The sequence below is a fragment of the Perna viridis genome, chromosome 3 (assembly GCF_037379345.1).
Source record: "Perna viridis isolate PV_CMFRI_1.1 ecotype Kerala chromosome 3, ASM3737934v1, whole genome shotgun sequence".
NCBI classification, from domain to species: Eukaryota; Metazoa; Mollusca; class Bivalvia; order Mytilida; family Mytilidae; genus Perna; species Perna viridis.
In genome coordinates, this window is record NC_142447.1 from 60,902,504 (window position 1) to 60,920,860 (window position 18,357).

Below are 18,357 nucleotides of genomic sequence, written 5' to 3' on the forward strand. Positions count from 1 at the left end.
CCAAGTGAAAGGAAAGTTGACAATTCTGAATGAAAAGTCATCACGTTTGTTGTAAAGTTTGGTCAATAGTTTTCCTTTACCATAAATTTCTAAGTGTAGGTCAAGATAAGAGGCTAACTTCACAGTTTCTGTAGTACCCTTTATCTCAAATTCTTTGGGGTAGATGCCACATATCAAATTCCTGAAATTAAGATTGATTAAAGGTAATACATCATCTATATAGTGGAAATATTCTTTCTTACAGATTAGATCAGCTATAAAGTCAGCCTCATTAGAGTGAACAAATAGGTCAGCAAGTAGAGGAGCACAATTTGTTCCCATTGGAATGCCGACGGCTTGTTGAAAAGCACTTCAACCACACTGGACAAAAATGTTGTCAATTAAAAATTCCAGCCTATTGTAAACATCTTCTATATATTTGGAAGATGATTTGAAATTATTGCTTACAAAGTATGAGGAATCTCTACCAAGAACTCTATATTTGTATCTAGGTGTACCATCTTTTTTGGAAAAACAACAGTGTATAATGTGTAAGTCGGGATTTCAACTGAGTATGGGGAATAGAAATATACAGTGTTGATAAATCATAGGTTTTAATGGTATTATATTCTTATAATAGTCTTGAACTGATTGTCTCTAAAAGATCTTTCGAATTTTTCGTGATCCACATTGAATTAATACCACTATGGGAGTAACAAGTGTTGTGGTAGGACTGCAGACCCTCCTTGACAGCTGCGAGTATAGAAGTTCAAAATTTTGAAAGAGGTTTGGTGGTACATTTTGCAGACCAGCTATGAAATGTTGTATGGATTCTTATGGAGTTTAGGAATCCAGTTCATAGATAGAAAATCACAATCATTGTCCTTGGTAGAGTGACCAAAAGAGGATAGCACATATTTATAGTTTTCCACAATCTCTTCTTTGGAGAACATGGTAGCAGTATAGGTCTTGTCACTGCTATTATTTTCTATGTTTACCTGTGATAATAAACATTGGATGTAAAACGTTTTGCTGACAAAAACAATGTTGTTTTGGGCTTTGTCTGCTGGAACAAAGTAGTTTTCATATAGATCCATCGAACCCTATATTTTGTGGTATGTAACCTAGTAGTACATTTTCATTAAATCTATCAAAGCCTATCTTTTGTGGTATGGAACCTAGTAGTAAATTTTTAATGGAAATCCTTCAAACCTTTCTTTTGTGGTATGGAACCTAGCAGTACAGTTTCATGGAAATCCATCAAAGCCTGTCTTTGGCGGTATGGAAGATAGTAGAACATTTTCAAGGTAATTAGCAAAACTTTTCTTTTGTGGAATAGAATATAGTAGTACAGTTTCATTGAGACCTATAAAAGCCTTTCTTTTGTGGTATGAAACACCGAAGTACAGTTCCATGAAAATCCGTGAAAACCTTTCTCTTGTGGTTATGGAACCTAGAAGTCCAGTTTCATGGAAATCCATCAATGCTTTTCATTTGTGGTATAGAACATAGTATCGCATTTCCAGAGATATCCATCAAAGCATTTCTTCTGTGGTATGGAACCTAGTAATCCATTTTCATGGACATCCATCAAAGCCTGTCTTTTGAGGTATGGAACCTAGTAGTCAAGTTTCATGGAAATCCATCAAAGCCTATCTTTTGTAGTATGGAACCTAGTAGCCCAGTTTCATGGAAATCCATCAAAGCCTTTCTTTTTTGGTATGGAACCTGAAAGTCCAGTTTCATGGAGATTATCAAAGCTTTCCTTTTTTGGTATGGAACATGGTAGTCCAGTTTAATGCAGATCCATCAAAGCCTTTCTTTTTTTGGTATGGGACCTAGAAGTCCAGTTCCATTGAGATCTATCAAAGCTTTCCTTTTTTGGTATGGGACCTAGAAGTCGAGTTTCATTGAGATCTATCAAAGCTTTTCTTTTGTGGCATGGAACCTAGTAGTACATTTTCATGAAAATCCATCAAAACCTTTCTTTATGGCATTGGACCTAGTAGTACATTTTCGTGGAAATCCATCAATGCCTTTCTTTTGTGGTATGGTCTCACCAACCACTTCCGGGTCAAATGACCACCCTCCTATGTAGTACTAAAATATACTGAAAGTAGAACTATGCATTACAATTGCATTATTTGAGTGCATTCTGATCAAAAGTAGTCAAAATAAAGCTAAAAATATGTACTTTAAATCATATTTGTTATTTACTACAAATGATTATGAATATTGTTTACATATGTAAGTAATTTGCCTCCATGCTGTCTGCAGAAAAGGTAAAAATGTGGATTTTCAATATTATTTATTTATTTAAGTAAATTTTGTGAAGAATTTCCACGATCATCACACCATTAGCATAATTTTGAAACTTTATTTTCCAAGCTTTGCATTGGTATGCAACTTTAGGATGTCATTCACCCTGGGAATTCACAGTGAAACATTGAAAATTACTTTATGAACAGGTAAAATAATGGAAACATTAGAAGTGGTTAGTGAGACCTATGGTCCGAGTAGTACATTTTCATGGAAATCTATCAAAGCCTATCGTTTGTGGTATTGCCCTAGTCCCTAGTAGTGCATTTTCATGGAAATCCATTAAAGCCTTTCTTTTGTGGTGTGGAACCTAGTAGTACATTTTAATAGAAATCCATAAAAGCCTTATTTGGTGGTATGAAATATAGTAGTACAGTTTCATAAAAATCCATCAAAGAGTAATCAAGGGAACCAAGATTCTAGCCAAAGTCAAAAGAAAGTAATCCATGGACAAAGACCAGACATAGAAAACAGATGCACACAACAAAGAATATAAAATAATAGTAACCAAAATATTACATACAAAGTAACAAAAGTAAATAAGCAACTAGGACTCCACTAAATACTGGAAGGACCAGGTGAACGGTAAGGTAAGCGTCCTCCATTTTACTAGAAACACCCACTGAGTTGCTCACAAAAAGTCAAGTCCAGGGTAGAAAAAAGAGGAAAAGAAAACTATGACAAGTGCAGATGGATATACCGTAACAACCCACGAGTTAATGATGATGGCCATTAATATTTTATAGTGATGACTTCAATCTTATTGCAACAAAACCCTGTTCCGGAAACCTAATTGTAGGTAGTCTAGCGTGTTACAAAAAGTATGGGTAGTTATGATGAGCTCTAACATAACATATGAATTTGTGATATGAAAACTCCATACCCAGGTACTGAAGAGATGTTGCCAAAGATAAAAAGAGAGTTGAAAAGTCATCATGTTTGTCGTAAAGTTTGGCCAATAGTTTTCCTTTACCACCGATCTCTAGTGTAGGTCAAGATATGAGGCTGACTTTATAGTGTCTGTAGTATCCTTTATCTCTAGTTCTTTGGGAATAGATGTGACGTATAAAGTCCCCAAAACCAAATCAAGATATATCATTTGTGTCTCTTAATAAATGTAGGCCTACGAGCATATTCAAATTCTAACTTTGGCACACAAATTCTATTTTTTTAGAGATCACAAAATTATATTGTCTCTATAATTTTTTGTTAATAAATGTCATTAAATAAGACTTGTCAGAACTTAAAATGAAGACAGACAGTCAAAAGAATATGTTTATCTTGTTCCTGTAATGAGGGTAGATACAATGTAATACTACAGTAACAGTTATCTTTTTAGGATAACTTTCTCTGCCAGCCTACAATATTTAGAATTAAAAATGTACTTTCTCGGCAAACACTTAAAAAACAGTAATTATTAATATCTAGTAACAAAGAGAACAATAAACATGTATAAAAGACACCACATTATGAAGTTTATGAATTAACAATCATTCCTCACTTTTACAATAAGTTCGTCAGACTTGAAAACATAGAATTAGCTGCCCTATAAACAATTTTTTTCTCTACCAGGAACTATCTTCTTTCCTGCATACCTAAGCTAGACATTGTTTCTAGGCTAGCAAGAGCTGAAGGGACCTGGGAGTAAGCAGGTGGGGGCTGATGTCCTGGACCTGGCCCCTGGGGTGGCATCATAACACCTTGAGTTGGGCCTTGAGGATGATGAGATTGGTACACCATTTGATGTGCCCCAGTGAATGTCTGCAGTTGTTGAGAGGGTTGAGGTCCGGGTAAACTCCCTCCAGGTCCTCTTTGTATATTGTTCAGTAAAGCCTGCCATTGCTGCAGTTTCTCTTTGTTGCGTTTTATCAACCCATCCTTACGCTCAATTTCTGCTCTAAGATCATCTGTTTCCTATGAAGAACAAAGTAAATTTCCATACATAATTCTTCCTGTTATATATGTTTTTAAACTTCGAAGAAATATTTATCAATCTTCATAAGAGTGCTTTTTTTCAATTTAAACACATTCTACCAGTATTACATGTAGCTGAAATACTCAATATATTGTCCAAACAAAAGGAAGCTGCTTGTTTCAGGCCCATTTTTGGCCCCTAATTCCCAAAAAGTTCAAAGTCTTAACCACAAAAATCAATCCCAGCCTTCCTTTGGTGGTATGGCACCTTGTTATAGAATTTCAAAACGATCCATGCACTTACACATATAGTAAAGCTATTGTCTGGACATCAGGAAAATGAATGTTTTTGCCCCCTGATTTCCATGATTTTCAAATCTTAACCCCCAAAATCAATACCAGTCTGACCATTTTGGAACAACATCATGGATATACCTACATAAGTGCTTTTACTTGAGTTACATAGTTAAATTCTATAAAATGCTTGTTTTTGGTCTTAATTTTAAAAAAGTTGGGGCTATAACCACCAAAAGTAATACATGTACCAATCTTCTGTTTGTGGCTTGGAACCTTGTTATAAAATTTCGTAAAGATCAACCAACTAATATGCAAGCTATTGCACCAAAAACCAAGTGTCTACAGATGAAAATGGTGACAGTGCCATACACATTGCAATTTTTTTGCGGTCATATAAGAAATGATTATTCACATAAAAGAGTGCAAGTATCTGTTAATGTTCACTTAGATAGTTTTTAGCATAGAATAAAGAACATCCAATTACAATCTTTGATCGGTTGGTTCCACTAACCAATAAAAATTGATAATTTTAACTGATTGCACACCACTAACAGACATACTTACATCTTTAATGACTTGTTCAGATTTTAACAGATGTACTTACATCTTTAATGACTTGTTCAGGTTTCTGTTTTGATACCATTAATCTTTTATTAAGGAAAAATGCCTCTGTTTGTCTGCATAAATCTATAAATTTCTGAAAAGTTTGTTCAGCTCCTACAAACATAGCATATTTGTACATGTAACTGATAAATGGTTAGACAAATAAATTAAAATAGGGACAGAGTGGCAGCAATATCTTGCATGGGGACAGAGTGGCAGCAATATCTTGTATGGGGACAGAGTGACAGCAATATCTTGTATGGGGACAGAATGGCAGCAATATCTTGCAAGAAGACAGAGTGGCAGCAATATCTAGCATGGGGACAGTGGCAGCAATATCTTGCATGGGGACAGAGTGGCAGCAATATCTTGTGCGGGGACAGAGTGACAGCAATATCTTGTATGGGGACAAAGTGGCAGCAATATCTTGTATGGGGACAGAGTGGCAGCAATATCTTGTATGGGGAGGGGGTCTGAAACATGAATGGCTCAAAATTATTCTGTTAGAAATTATTAGTTTGGAAAAGATTGTATGACCTTTCAATGCTGGCACAAAACAGTTTCTACTGTATTAATAAAATATCTCTTAAATGAAAACAAAGAACCAAATGCATGGGTGTTAAATTACACACTTATAATTGTAAATAATTTCGAGGTTCAACTCTTACTGTGAGACTCTTATTATGTATTTAAGCATAATGTTCATACAAAAAGCTCCTTCTGACATAACCAAACCATTCATTAACATTTACAGAGTGATTACAGAGCTCCTTCCCTCATGGACAAAGCCTTCATTTACATTAACACAGAGGGAATACAGAGCTCCTTCCCTCATGGATAAAGTTTTCACTTACATTATCAGAAGGTGGATACAAAGCGCCTTCCCTCATGGACAAAGCCTTCTCTTACATTAACAGAGAGTGAATACAGAGCGCCTTCCCTCATGGACAAAGCCTTCACTTACATTAACAGAGAAGGAATACAAAGCGCCTTCCCTCATAGACAAGCCTTTCAAAGTTCAACTCTTACTGTGAGACTCTTACAAAAAGCTTCTTCTGACATAACCAAACTGTTCACTAAAATTTACAGAGTGAATACAGAGCTCCTTCCCTCATAGACAAAGCCTTCTCTTACATTAACAGAGTAAATACAGAGCACCTTCCCTCATGGACAAAGCCTTCACTTACATTAAAGAGAGTGAATACAGAGCACCTTCCCTCATAGTCAATGCCATCATTTACATTAACAGAGAAGGAATACAGACCTCCTTCCCTCATAGACAATGCCATCATTTACATTAACAGAGAGGGAATACAGAGCTCCTTCCCTCATGGACAAAGCCTTCACTTACATTAACAGAGAGTGAATACAGAGCGCCTTCCCTCATTAAACAAAGTTTTCAATTACATTAACAGAGAGGGAATACAGAGCTCCTTCCCTCATGGTCGAAGTCTTCACTAACATTAACATAGAGGGAATACAGAGTGCCTTCTCTCATGGTCAAAGCCTTCACTTACATTTACAGAGAGGGAATACAGAGCGTCTTCCCTAATGGACAAAGCCTTCACTAACATTAACGGAGAGTGATAACATAGAGTAATTGAAGAACTGTAATCAATACAAAAACTACTGCTAAAAAACGATAATCCATTTTGTCTTAATAAACAGGAGGATGATGTCTATACCTCTCGAAAAAAATCCCTGAGAGGAGTACAAAATGTACTGTACAAGTTCAGGGTTTCATTTTGAATGCATTGAATTTTCTTTGCCAACAAGGAATGGTTTAGATATATCATAGTAAAACGTAGTAATTATGAACTTTAAGCTTTGGAGCTTTAGGACTGACCAATCACACAATACATAAGCAATACATCAAAGTTAATTCAGGAAAGTAGGGGAGTTGTCAAAGCGTCTGGTGAAAACACCTTACTGTATATGATACTCGAGATTGTCACTAATACAGATAAAAGGGTCCAAACTATGGAAATGAGAATAGATAGCAGTTTGATGAAATTAAAGAAGAAAACCTAGCTATCTCTAAAAGAGTTAAATCCCTTGAAAATAGGTTCCAAAACATGGAACTGAATATTAATAAAAAGCTGGCCAAGATAAAACAATAGAACCTATCTGTCTTGTCAAGGGTGAGAACGCTTGAAAATAAAGCTGTAGAATTCAATAAAAAAAAAATAGCAGAATGCGAAACTATCTGCCAAGGTATGAGCAATTTATTTGACAAGGTAGATGAACAGTTCAGAGTAACGCGAGCAAAATCACAACTCATGATACTGAATTAAAAAGCTACAGCAGACGCCGATCGTTCAACTTGTCACAGAACCAGTTATAGAATCAGAAGAAAAGAGTCATTTAAAGCCAATATACTGGACCTCAAATGTCGCTCAATGAAAAACAATCTGATTTTTAAAGGGCAACATATAGTCCCAAATGAAAATATCAAAGAGCTTTTACAATGCTTCCTATATAATGAAGTCGGTATTGACTATTATACTCAATTTGGAAATGTGCATCACTTCAAGACTCGTAGTGGTGAAAACAGAAGGGCACCTGTTGTTGCGAGGTTTATATATCATAGTGATCTGGAATTCGTGCTTAGTGTTGCGAAATGACTAAAAGATACATTCTATGGATTATGAGAGCAATTTCTTCTGGAAATTGAGAAAAGGCCTAGATCTCTTTACCCTGTTATGAGAACCACTAGACAGGAAGGTTGACAAGCGTCAATGGTACGTGACAAACTGTACACTGACAATCAACAATATATTCCAAAGTCCATTCATGATGATCAAGCTTCAGCGAAGGTAATGGATGGTGCTGCATTTCAGGATACAAGCCACCAAACACATTTGAATGAATCTCACTCTGGAGTCAAACTCCCACCTAAACGTCAATGCCAAGGGTCGTCCCCCAATGGAGTTTTATTTACAAACAATCAAAGTACTCCATACAGAAAACGGGTCAGTGCAAGTGGACAGCCTTGAGGTTCAGTACTGAACATTAACAAAAAAGGTTATTGACCCATGACTTTAATGAAATTATATGTAATCATGATATATGTTTTTTTTTAGGAACAAAACTTACATATTTTGATGAGTTGGGTATACTTGTCAAAAATAGAATCAACTGCAAGAGAGCATCAGGTTGAATTGCTTTGGTTTTAAAACTGAATTATCTGTAGACTTGAAACTTGATATCGAAAGTGATAGTCAATCTGTACTTCCGTTCAAGATCTTGAAAAAAGCTTTTAATTCGAATGTACTACATACCCCCAGAAAATTCAAAATATGCTAATGTACTTTTTTGGTAGCATTTACATACCCCTTGAAAATTTAAAATATGCCAATGCAGACACTTTTGACGAGATAGAAAATGTACTCAATTGTTTAATTTCTGCTGAAAAATGTTATGTTGCGCTGGTTGAGGACTTCCAATTCCAAAACTGGTATACTGTCTGATTATACAATTCCAGATGATGCTATATTACAAATGTTCGTATTGATTCAGATTCAGAAATTTTAGAGTACATGTACAGTTTTGAAAATCTGACTCTTAACAATGTACCTTTACAGAGGGTGTCACAATGTAAATGTAAACCTAACACTTATGGTCATAAACTGCTAGAATTATGCAAACGTAGCAATTTATATATTGCTTACTCAAGAGTTGAATCAGATAAAAATATTGGCATAAGAACATGTAAGGACTCGAGCGTTGTAGACTATCTGATTTTGTCGTCAAATATTTTTGCTCACATTACTTATTTTATAATTGAGGAATTTTGCCTATTATATTCAGATTGCCATAGTAGTTTACATTTTGGTTTTAAGTTCAAGTCCAGGCTTGATCAAGTGGTGGTCACAGATAAAACACCGAATCAAAATTATGTCAGATGGAAATGTGAAAAGAAATCTGATTATGCAAGGCGTGTTCATGAAGACACCGATGGTATTTTAATAGCAGTAAATAACAAGTTAGACAATTTATCTGTAAATATAGAAATGTTTATATGTCAAAAGGAAGAAATGAAAGTCATTCGTCAAAAGTTCATACCTAGGTATTAAACCTGATAGAATACAAACTGAGAGGAATATTAATGTTCTGTTATGTTGAATTATACAGAAACTTGACTAATTTTCTACAAATATGATCCGGTTTTTATAATATGCAAGATCTTGTTGATGTATTTGTATTGTTTATAAGTGTATGTGTTGTGTCCTTTAGTACAACTATTTGTCTGAGGTTTATAAATAAAATCTTGTCTTGTCTTGGAATATAAATGCAATTTTTTATTTTGTATATTATTACAGTGTACCTGGTTTGAGCTCATCAGCTTCTGGGGTGTTAAAATATTCTTGACTTGTTATTGCAGCTGTACAGTTCTGGAAAAAAATACAATGTAAATCAAGAAACAAACCGTGCATGTAATATCAAGTGACAAACAATGCTTGTATTGTCAAGGAACAAACAATGCATGTATCGTCAAGGAACAACCAATGCTTGTATCACCAAGGGACAAACAGTGCTTATATCATCAAGGAACAAACAGTGCTTGTATCATCAAGAAACAAACAGTGGTTCTATTATCAAGGAACAAACAGTGCTTTTATCTTCAAGGAACAAACAGTGTGCGTATCATCAAGGAACAAGCAATGCTTGTATCATCAAGAAACAAACAGTGCTTGCATCAACAAGAAACACACATTGCTTGTATTATCAAGAAACAAACAGTGCTTGTATCAACAAGGAACAAACAAAGCTTGTATCATGAAGGAACTAACAATGCATATATGATCAAGGAATAAACAATGCTTGTATCATCAAGGAATAAGCAATGCTTGTACCATCAAGTAACAAACAGTGCTTTGATCATCAAGGAACAAACAATGCTTGCATCATCAAGTAACAAACAGTGCTTTTATCATCAAGGAACAAACAATGCTTTTACCATTAAGGAAAAAAAACAATGCTTGCATGATCAAGGAACAAACAGTGCTTGTATCATCAAGGAATAAGCAATGCTTGCATCATCAAGTAACAAACAGTGCTTGTATCATCAAGGAACAAACAATGCTTGTATCATCAAGTAACAAACAGTGCTTGTATCCAAACAGTGCTTGTATCATCAAGTAACAAACAGTGCTTTTACCATCAAGTAATAAACAGTGCTTTTATCATCAAGTAACAAACAGTGCTTGTATCATCAAGGAATAATTAAAGCAACTATTAATGACTGGAATATACTTTCACAAGAAATTAAAGAGTTAAAGAGTCCAAGTCTTTAAATATTTTCAAAGACAATATTTTGAAGATGTTGGTACCAAAATATTTTTCTATTTGGTTCGGAATGGGAAAGATTTCGACTTGAATTAAGTGGTCTTAATGATCATTTATATAAATACAATCTTATACAATATCACAAATGTAATAAGTATGACCTTGGTGTGACAGAATCCACTGATCACTTCTTACTATATTGTCCTTTTTATGGTGTCTTGTGAAGGGAATTGTATAATAATCTTAAAATGATAATTTGTCCAAATGTTAATTTCTATATTCTGTCAACTTGTCTAAGACATATATAATCAATTTACTGTTGTTCAGTAGTGAAGATCTTCGTGATGAGGAAAATATAAGAATCTTTCATCATATGTCTGAATTCTTGATAAAAAGCAAGAGATTTTTTGTTAATATTTCAATCAACTTTATAATATAAAAAGTCATTAAAATATACATATAGACATGACAGATACACTCTTCCCACACATGGCTATCTTTTTGTTTTTGTGATTGTACATTTTACATTCTTTGTCTGCAACTTTTGTTTTGTGCATGTCTTACACTGTCTTGTCTTGTATTTACATTGTATTGTCTTGTATGTATGTTGAGGAGAGCCACGAACAGCATTTTAGTACAATTTTTACCCATTTAATGGATCTAACTCATGAACTCAAGTCCCTGCGCCTTTGAACTCTTAGGGAGTGTTTACACTTGTTGAAGACATTTTGGAGATCTCTGAAAGTATTTATTATTTTGGATTTAAGTTATAATTATACACTGGATCATTTGTTGTGTTTCACCATACTGGTCAAAGAGTAATTCTCACCAACATATTTTTCCATCCTCTCCTATGAAACAAGTTAAAAATGTATGCCCAAAAAATGCTGATATTTTGCTCTCAAAAATGAGCTAGATACTAGAATTTTCATTGAGGAATAAACTTTTGGTAAGCAGATTGGCGGGAATTGTTTCTGTCTTGAAAATGGCGAGATCTACTTTCCTAAAAGTGAAGTGGTTTAACCTATTTCAAGTGCAATCACAAATTCAGATTTTTTTGTATGAAAAACAGGGGCCTGGGTGTGTGGATCATATGTCATCAAGGGCAGGTAAAGAGGTGTTAACTTAACATATTCAAACCAGCTTGACATTCCTGATATGGTATAATACTCCTTTCATAAGTTTGCCATTATGATTTATACTGTACACCCTAAAGATCCATGTATGCATTCACAGACAAATTCTTATTTTTAACATTGATTTTCAACCTACAATAAAGTAAACAGAACTGACTAATGGTCTGCTATGTAGGAGACATTCCTCAATAAAAATAGATGATTATTAAATGCATACATGACCAAGAATTTCACATCTGCACCGGAACCAGATTAAACTAAAATATTAATGGTAGTCAATGACCCTTTGTCATTCATCCATTCCTTAAGTAGGTCAGCATTTACAATCATAATATTTTCGACATTTAAAATAGAAGAATACCTGGATCTCCTTTACTTGGCGATTGCAATCTCGTATACAATACATGTATTGTATTTTTATTATAAATATTGTATTTGTTAGGAAAAAATATTAAATAAGATAATACTGTAATGACTCCAAGGTATAATTTTAATGGTTTTTTTTTATGTTTTTGGGACAATTTTTTCTATAGACGAATTGTTAAGATCCTTTAAACAAATACAAATGTATATCACATATACTTTCAATATAGTGTTTCATTAAAATTGTTATGATCTCTAAAACATTTTTAACACTTAATCCTTTAAAAAGATTAATAAAATTTCTCTAAATTGCAACAATCTTTAACATATAACATATATACAATACATGCTATTTACAGACAAGTTAGACACGTTATAGTATTGATGAAGTTAGTCAGGAGGACTCACTATTTTGTTTATAATTCTAATAAATTTACACAAATTAATCAGACTTTTGTTTGTCTTTCGGTGACATTATTGCCCTAAAACCTAAAATACATGGGCGCTTTATAAGCTCCTTGTTGATTTACAGTTTTCTCTCTGTGACAAGTGATGGACATTTCATAATAAAATGGTACTGTCCTCTATTTCTAAATTAAATAGATTACAACTTGAGGCTCCCAGGAGCCTGAATCGCTCACCTGGTTAAAGTTTGTCTTTCAAGGGGAATAAATTTAACAAGGAGTTGTCCAACAATTTTTACTCAAGAAGACATTGGTAGGACTTATCATCAGGATCATTTTAGCAACTGAAAGTTTCTTTCTATCTATTATAGTTTTCAAGATAATGGCTGAAAACAGTGAAAGAAAATGTCATTTTTCATCTTTCAAGGGCAAAAACTCTTACAAGGAGTCACCTGACAACTTTGATCCCTGAAAACTTTTGAAGGCCTTATAATAAGGATCATTTCATCAATTGAAAGTGTTTGGCTAAACATAACAGATTTGGAGATGTATGCGATGAACTACAGACTACTGTGTGACCCCTATGTTCTATTTTTAGTAATGGCAGCCATGTAATTTGACAGATCAAAAATCCCCATGTCAGTTCTATACAGGATACCCCAAGGAACATTCATACCAAGTTTGGTTCCAATTGGTCAAGTAGTATCAGAGAAGGAGAGTTTTGAAAAATTGTTAACAACAACAACGACAGAAAACCTTCAAATGAACTTTTTCTAACATATATAAATTGGTAAAACCTCAGATTTCAGAACCATATAAAAGAATAGGCTTAACAACTTTGTCGAAAAGATCTGACAGGAAATCGTCAGTCCATGAAATTTGCCCTTCTTTAATATCTCGTACATGGCATTTGTCCCCTTGTCAGCCTGTGCTTTTATAGCCTTTTTGAATGTATATGGTTTTGTTAATAGTGCTGCCAAATATTTAAAGTCCTTGACAATTTCTATGTCCATACCATCATACTTAAATGTGATATGGGCAGGAATTCTTCTACTAGAAAAACATACAATCTTAGTTTTTTGTACATTTACTTTAAGGTTCCAATTAGAACAATAATCATAAAACATATCTAACTGATGTTGCAGCTCTTGGGGAGATTCTGCCATCAACGCTGTGTCATCTGCATACAATAAAACGTACAACTTAAGTTATACATACATCTAAAGAGTTTTCGATGTCGTTACTAATAGATTCTAATCTGACACAGTTATGGCTACCCAAAAAACTCTGTAAGTCATTTAAAAATAAGGCAAAATAAAAAGGGGGACATGTTTTCCCCTTGTCTGACACCATTATCACATGGGAAAAAATCAGTCCTACAATAATTATAAACAATATTCGATTTGATATTTTTATACATGTTCTTGATTACATTTCACATTTTACCATTAACATTGGACAGATGAAGTTTATACCATAGACCTTCTCTCCATAACTTATCATGCACCATAAAACATCCAGTTAACAAATGATTTGACTTGGTCTGAGATATCTGAGATGAGCTGAAGGACTGAGAAGGCGGTAAATGGTGTGACATGTAACTGTGATATGGACTGACGGCAAGTGCCCAAGGCTGACTTGATGAAGGTAAGCAGGGTTGTGCCTGTGGTTGATGTGACGGATTTGGGTTTGACAGAATCATGAATATTTCATGATTTCAATATTCAAACTACTCATCTCCAATGAGGAGAAATATTACATGCAGAAAATGTACAAAATGTATGACTGATGTTCTCAGAGACATCGAAACGGAGGACACCATATTGTTTACAGTTTTCAAGGCAAAAAATAGTCCGATGTGGGCGGACCTTATTTTAAAAATAACTACCCAATATCACTTTACAATATTGGACATGCAATATTGGCAGAAAATGCATCCTGTGCTGGATAAATATAGAAATACTTGTATAAACTTCATATACATATATTGTTGACAATACTTGTATATATATATATATATTGCCACTGCCAAGTACAGGAGATCAGATTACCCAAGCTGTGTGTATAGAAACAAAACATGCTAATCAATTGTAGCACTTAATTTTGATTTGGGGGCTTAATATTTTGACCGCCAACGTGGGGTTAACCTCCTATTCATCTGATAACCCACTGTAGAAGAAGAGCTTTTATTATCCGTATGATTGGGCCTGTTAGGGCATGATACATTACATATATCAAAATTATAATATCACATTACATTGTACTTATAATCTTATAATATAAGCAGATAACAAAGATCTACAATGACTAATTTGTACAATATAGTATGAATATTTGGGATGTCAAACACAACAGAGATGGGTAAGGGGGGAATATATACTTGTTCCAACTACAGCTAGCTATTTATATAACCCAAATGAACATTGCCATGGTTTGACCATATTGCATAGCTATACATTTTGTATATCCGTTCTCTGGAGTCTGGTGCTATGTTGTATATGGGTCAGGGGTTTTAAGTCCCTTGTCAGAAATGGGCTTCGTTAAATATCTGTTGAATAAGAAAACCTGAAATGCAGACTCAAGCTCGTCAATCAAATGTGGCTTGCTTTTGTAATTAACATCTTTGTTTGCCGCAGGATTCATCTTTCTTTTCTTCTGGTTTCCCTTTTTAGGTAAACCAGTAATCTCCCACAAGCGTACGGTCTAAAATGTGTAACCCGTACCCGTAGCAACTTTTCCCGTACCAAAATATTGTTTTGCTAAATATTCTTTCTTACGGTATGTTAAGAACTGAAAATTTCTTGAGATGTGGGAAAGTCCGTTTCAAATCATTTCTAATCAAGAAAATGATGTGTATTTTTCTGATATTTCTTGTTTGATCGGTTTTCTGAAGTCAAGGGTCTAAAATGTGTAACCGGAAGTTACCGTACCCAACAATTTATTAACGATTCCTCACTTTCCTGTCCGAATTTTACGTTTTTCTAAAATTATTAAGTCATTTAAACTTCACCTAAAGACTTTGGATAAAGTTTTGAATGATTTGATATTGTTTTAAAGAAGAAATGATTGAGTTTGAATTCCGTACCTTTTCCAGCGTCAATCCCCGTACCAGCATGGATACAATCTTATCCAGAATGAAAAGCAAAATGTCATAAACAGAGTCTGATGCGATTTTAATTCATCGTCAATGAAAATTTTGATAATATTACGACGTTCAATGACAAATATGCAATAAATTAGTACAGATAAGAAAAAATACCGGACTTTAATTTTGGGTACGGGAATTTCGGGTTACACATTTTAGCCCTTTTGAAAACAGAAATTTTAGATTCATACTGCACGTATCGAAATCCAATTAATTGTTTGCAGTTTTACGTAAAAAGTAAAGACAAAATATAGCTCTGTATACGGTATTCAATTAACATATAGCATCAGTTCTGATGTTATAAAATTTCACTACTAAATATAACTTGTGAAATCCTTAAAATTATATCGAAAAACCCAACCAAAAATTAGTATCAATCCTCTTTTATATCCCCCAGACTACACGTGCTTTCTACAATTCAAAATAATGAATATGCATGAACAGTTGGGGTGTGGCATAACTACCATGCTTATCATGAAAGGATAAGCCAATCTGAATTGATTTGTATCAATTACACAAATATAACAGAAAATCGAACAAAATCTATCTTTTTTTCTACAAACATTTTAAAAATCATTAATTTTAGCCTTACCATCATGTCATTTTATAAATGTGTACCAAATTTCAGCTGGAAATATCGAGTAATAATGAAGAAATGGGCAAAGTAGTATTTAGGTACGGGGAAAAGTTGGTACGGGTACGGGTAAGGATTACACATTTTACACCATACTCATGATTTTCAAAAGCATGTTCTAAAAGATGGGTTGTAGTGGGGTGGAGAAATGGATTGGAATTTTCTACTTCTTACTTAGAATGCACAGGTACACGGGGTCATAAATACTTTGTCACCCATTTTTCTGATTTTTTCGTTGACAAATAAACAACTTAAGGAAAAAAAGGAATATATTTCAATATAAAGTCCGTGTGTCAGAGAATTAATCGTTTTATTTTAGTGCGCGTGGTTTCATAAATAACGCTCCATGCAAAAATAAATGACAATTTCATGATAAAAATCCAAATTTTCGAAACTTTATAACTTATTCCAATTTTGGTTCTGCAAAATGATACATTTAGATAGAAATATACATATTTTGTAAGTAAATTTATAAAGTCCCTGTTATGTTATCTGAGAAATAAAATTATAGTGATAGTCATATGTAAACCTTTATTCAACGAAAGAAACTTTATACATCATCATACTATATTTCCTCCTATAAGAGATCGACGTACATAGAAGTAAATAAAATCAAAGACTGAAGTCTCCAAAGTCGCTAATCGTCAAATATTCCCTGTCCGAATGATTTTGGCTTACTTTCAATATCTGAAATGGTACAAATGCGATATGCTTTAAAATCGGCTGACTTCCGCTAAAATCTTGGTTTCCTTGATATATATCGTACTCAATCTCTCTTACTTGAATGTTTTAAATCATCCGGAACAAGATTATACAACTGGCAATGGCTATATATATGTAGATATCGGTGTCCGGATAATATAAATGACCTTTATATTATTAATTGTAACGAACACCTGTGTTTGAATCGGAAACTGGGTAATATTACATAAAATCAACGACTGGTTGACATATGTTTATTCGAGACGTACAAAAAGCCTTTGTACAAACTTAAAGGTATACTGTAATTGCTAAGTTATTTTAACAGAATGATTGTATTTTATATTTTCAATATTTTGAACTGCTTACTTACATAAGCAATTCGTATAATGTAGTTTATCTGTATTTTTGAGAATCAGTCTTAGCAGTGTAGATACACGCACTACTTACAAGACGCAAATAGTTATTTTCTTTTTAAATGTAGTACCCGGTTGTTCTAAGCGAACTCCAGGTGTTATTATTTATAATAGTGTACGCTTTTCATATATGTAGCTTATTGTCATTACAGGATGTTTTTTCTTTCCTGTATGTCCAAAGTTGACGGAAAGTGCTCGAACTAATAAATGTAGTTATACATGTAGTATAAGCAGTTTATTTTGTTTGGCCTAGTGTCCCAACCCTACTACAGTAACGAGCCTCGGTGCCTGAACCGGAAACCGGGTAATGTTCAAAGCTAACCGATCATTTCATGTAAACTTCCCGTTCTCGTACAAGCAAGAAACACACGTATCTCGTATCTCCATCGGATCAATATGATACAGGGAAGATAATGTAAACTTATAGAAGGGTCTGGAAAATTCCCAACGATATTAGCATGAAACTGTCAAATTTGCGATGCAAATATTTGGTCGTTCCCTCTGCGGGACTCGAACTCGTACCGCTGTGACATCTATGGCAACACCGCCTGCACAAAGTCTGGGGCGCAAATTTGACATCCTTAGGAATTTTTTCAGACCCTTCTATAAGTTTACATTATCTTCCCTGTATCAATTTGATCCGATGGAGCAGTGAAGCGAATAGAGTCGTCATATTCTGAGACGTTTGTATAATATTGATTTGTTGTGACATGTATGGAACGCCTAAACTGTATGATGAGATACACATTTGTTTACGTGTTGTTAACTTTATATTACTTGCTGTGGTTTTATAATTACATGTGGTCATTTTGTATTTACGTTATGTAGGAACATCTTTACATTATGTCGTTTTGTCTTTACGTTCTGCCATTTCGTCTTTACGTTCTGTCGTTTTATGATTACGTTATGTCAACGTACATGTATATTTACATTATGTGGATTTATCTTTACGTCCAATGGTTTTCTTATAACGTGAGGTCGTTTCATCTTTACGTTATGTCGATCTCTAAATACTTTATGTGCATTTTTTTTCTTTACGTGCAGTGATTTCTTCTTTACGTGATGTGGTTTCTTCTTTACGTGATGTGGACAAAAATTTCATGATGACGTGTGACCCCGGAACTTTTCAATCCGGTGTAAACTTCAAATCCGTCCGTAA

The 18,357-nt window shown here is 34.1% G+C and overlaps 1 protein-coding gene across 2 annotated transcripts; it reads right to left on the minus strand.

Moving 5' to 3' along the window:
* Positions 1 to 3,559: 3,559 nt before the first annotated feature.
* LOC148623205 (mediator of RNA polymerase II transcription subunit 28-like) lies at positions 3,560 to 15,434 on the minus strand. Of its 2 annotated transcripts, none has more exons than XM_088573836.1 (4): positions 15,390 to 15,434; positions 9,440 to 9,506; positions 5,114 to 5,226; positions 3,560 to 4,212 (listed from the first exon to the last, which is right to left on the minus strand). In XM_088573836.1, exons 1-4 carry the CDS (start codon positions 15,417 to 15,419, stop codon positions 3,874 to 3,876), a joined length of 549 nt encoding a protein of 182 aa, XP_088429962.1. In that variant the 5' UTR covers positions 15,420 to 15,434; the 3' UTR covers positions 3,560 to 3,873. The 2 variants fall into 2 exon arrangements, with proteins under 2 accessions (XP_088429962.1, XP_088429961.1); XM_088573835.1 differs by lacking the exon at positions 15,390 to 15,434 and adding an exon at positions 14,870 to 15,020.
* Between the last annotated feature and the right edge of the window lie 2,923 nt (positions 15,435 to 18,357).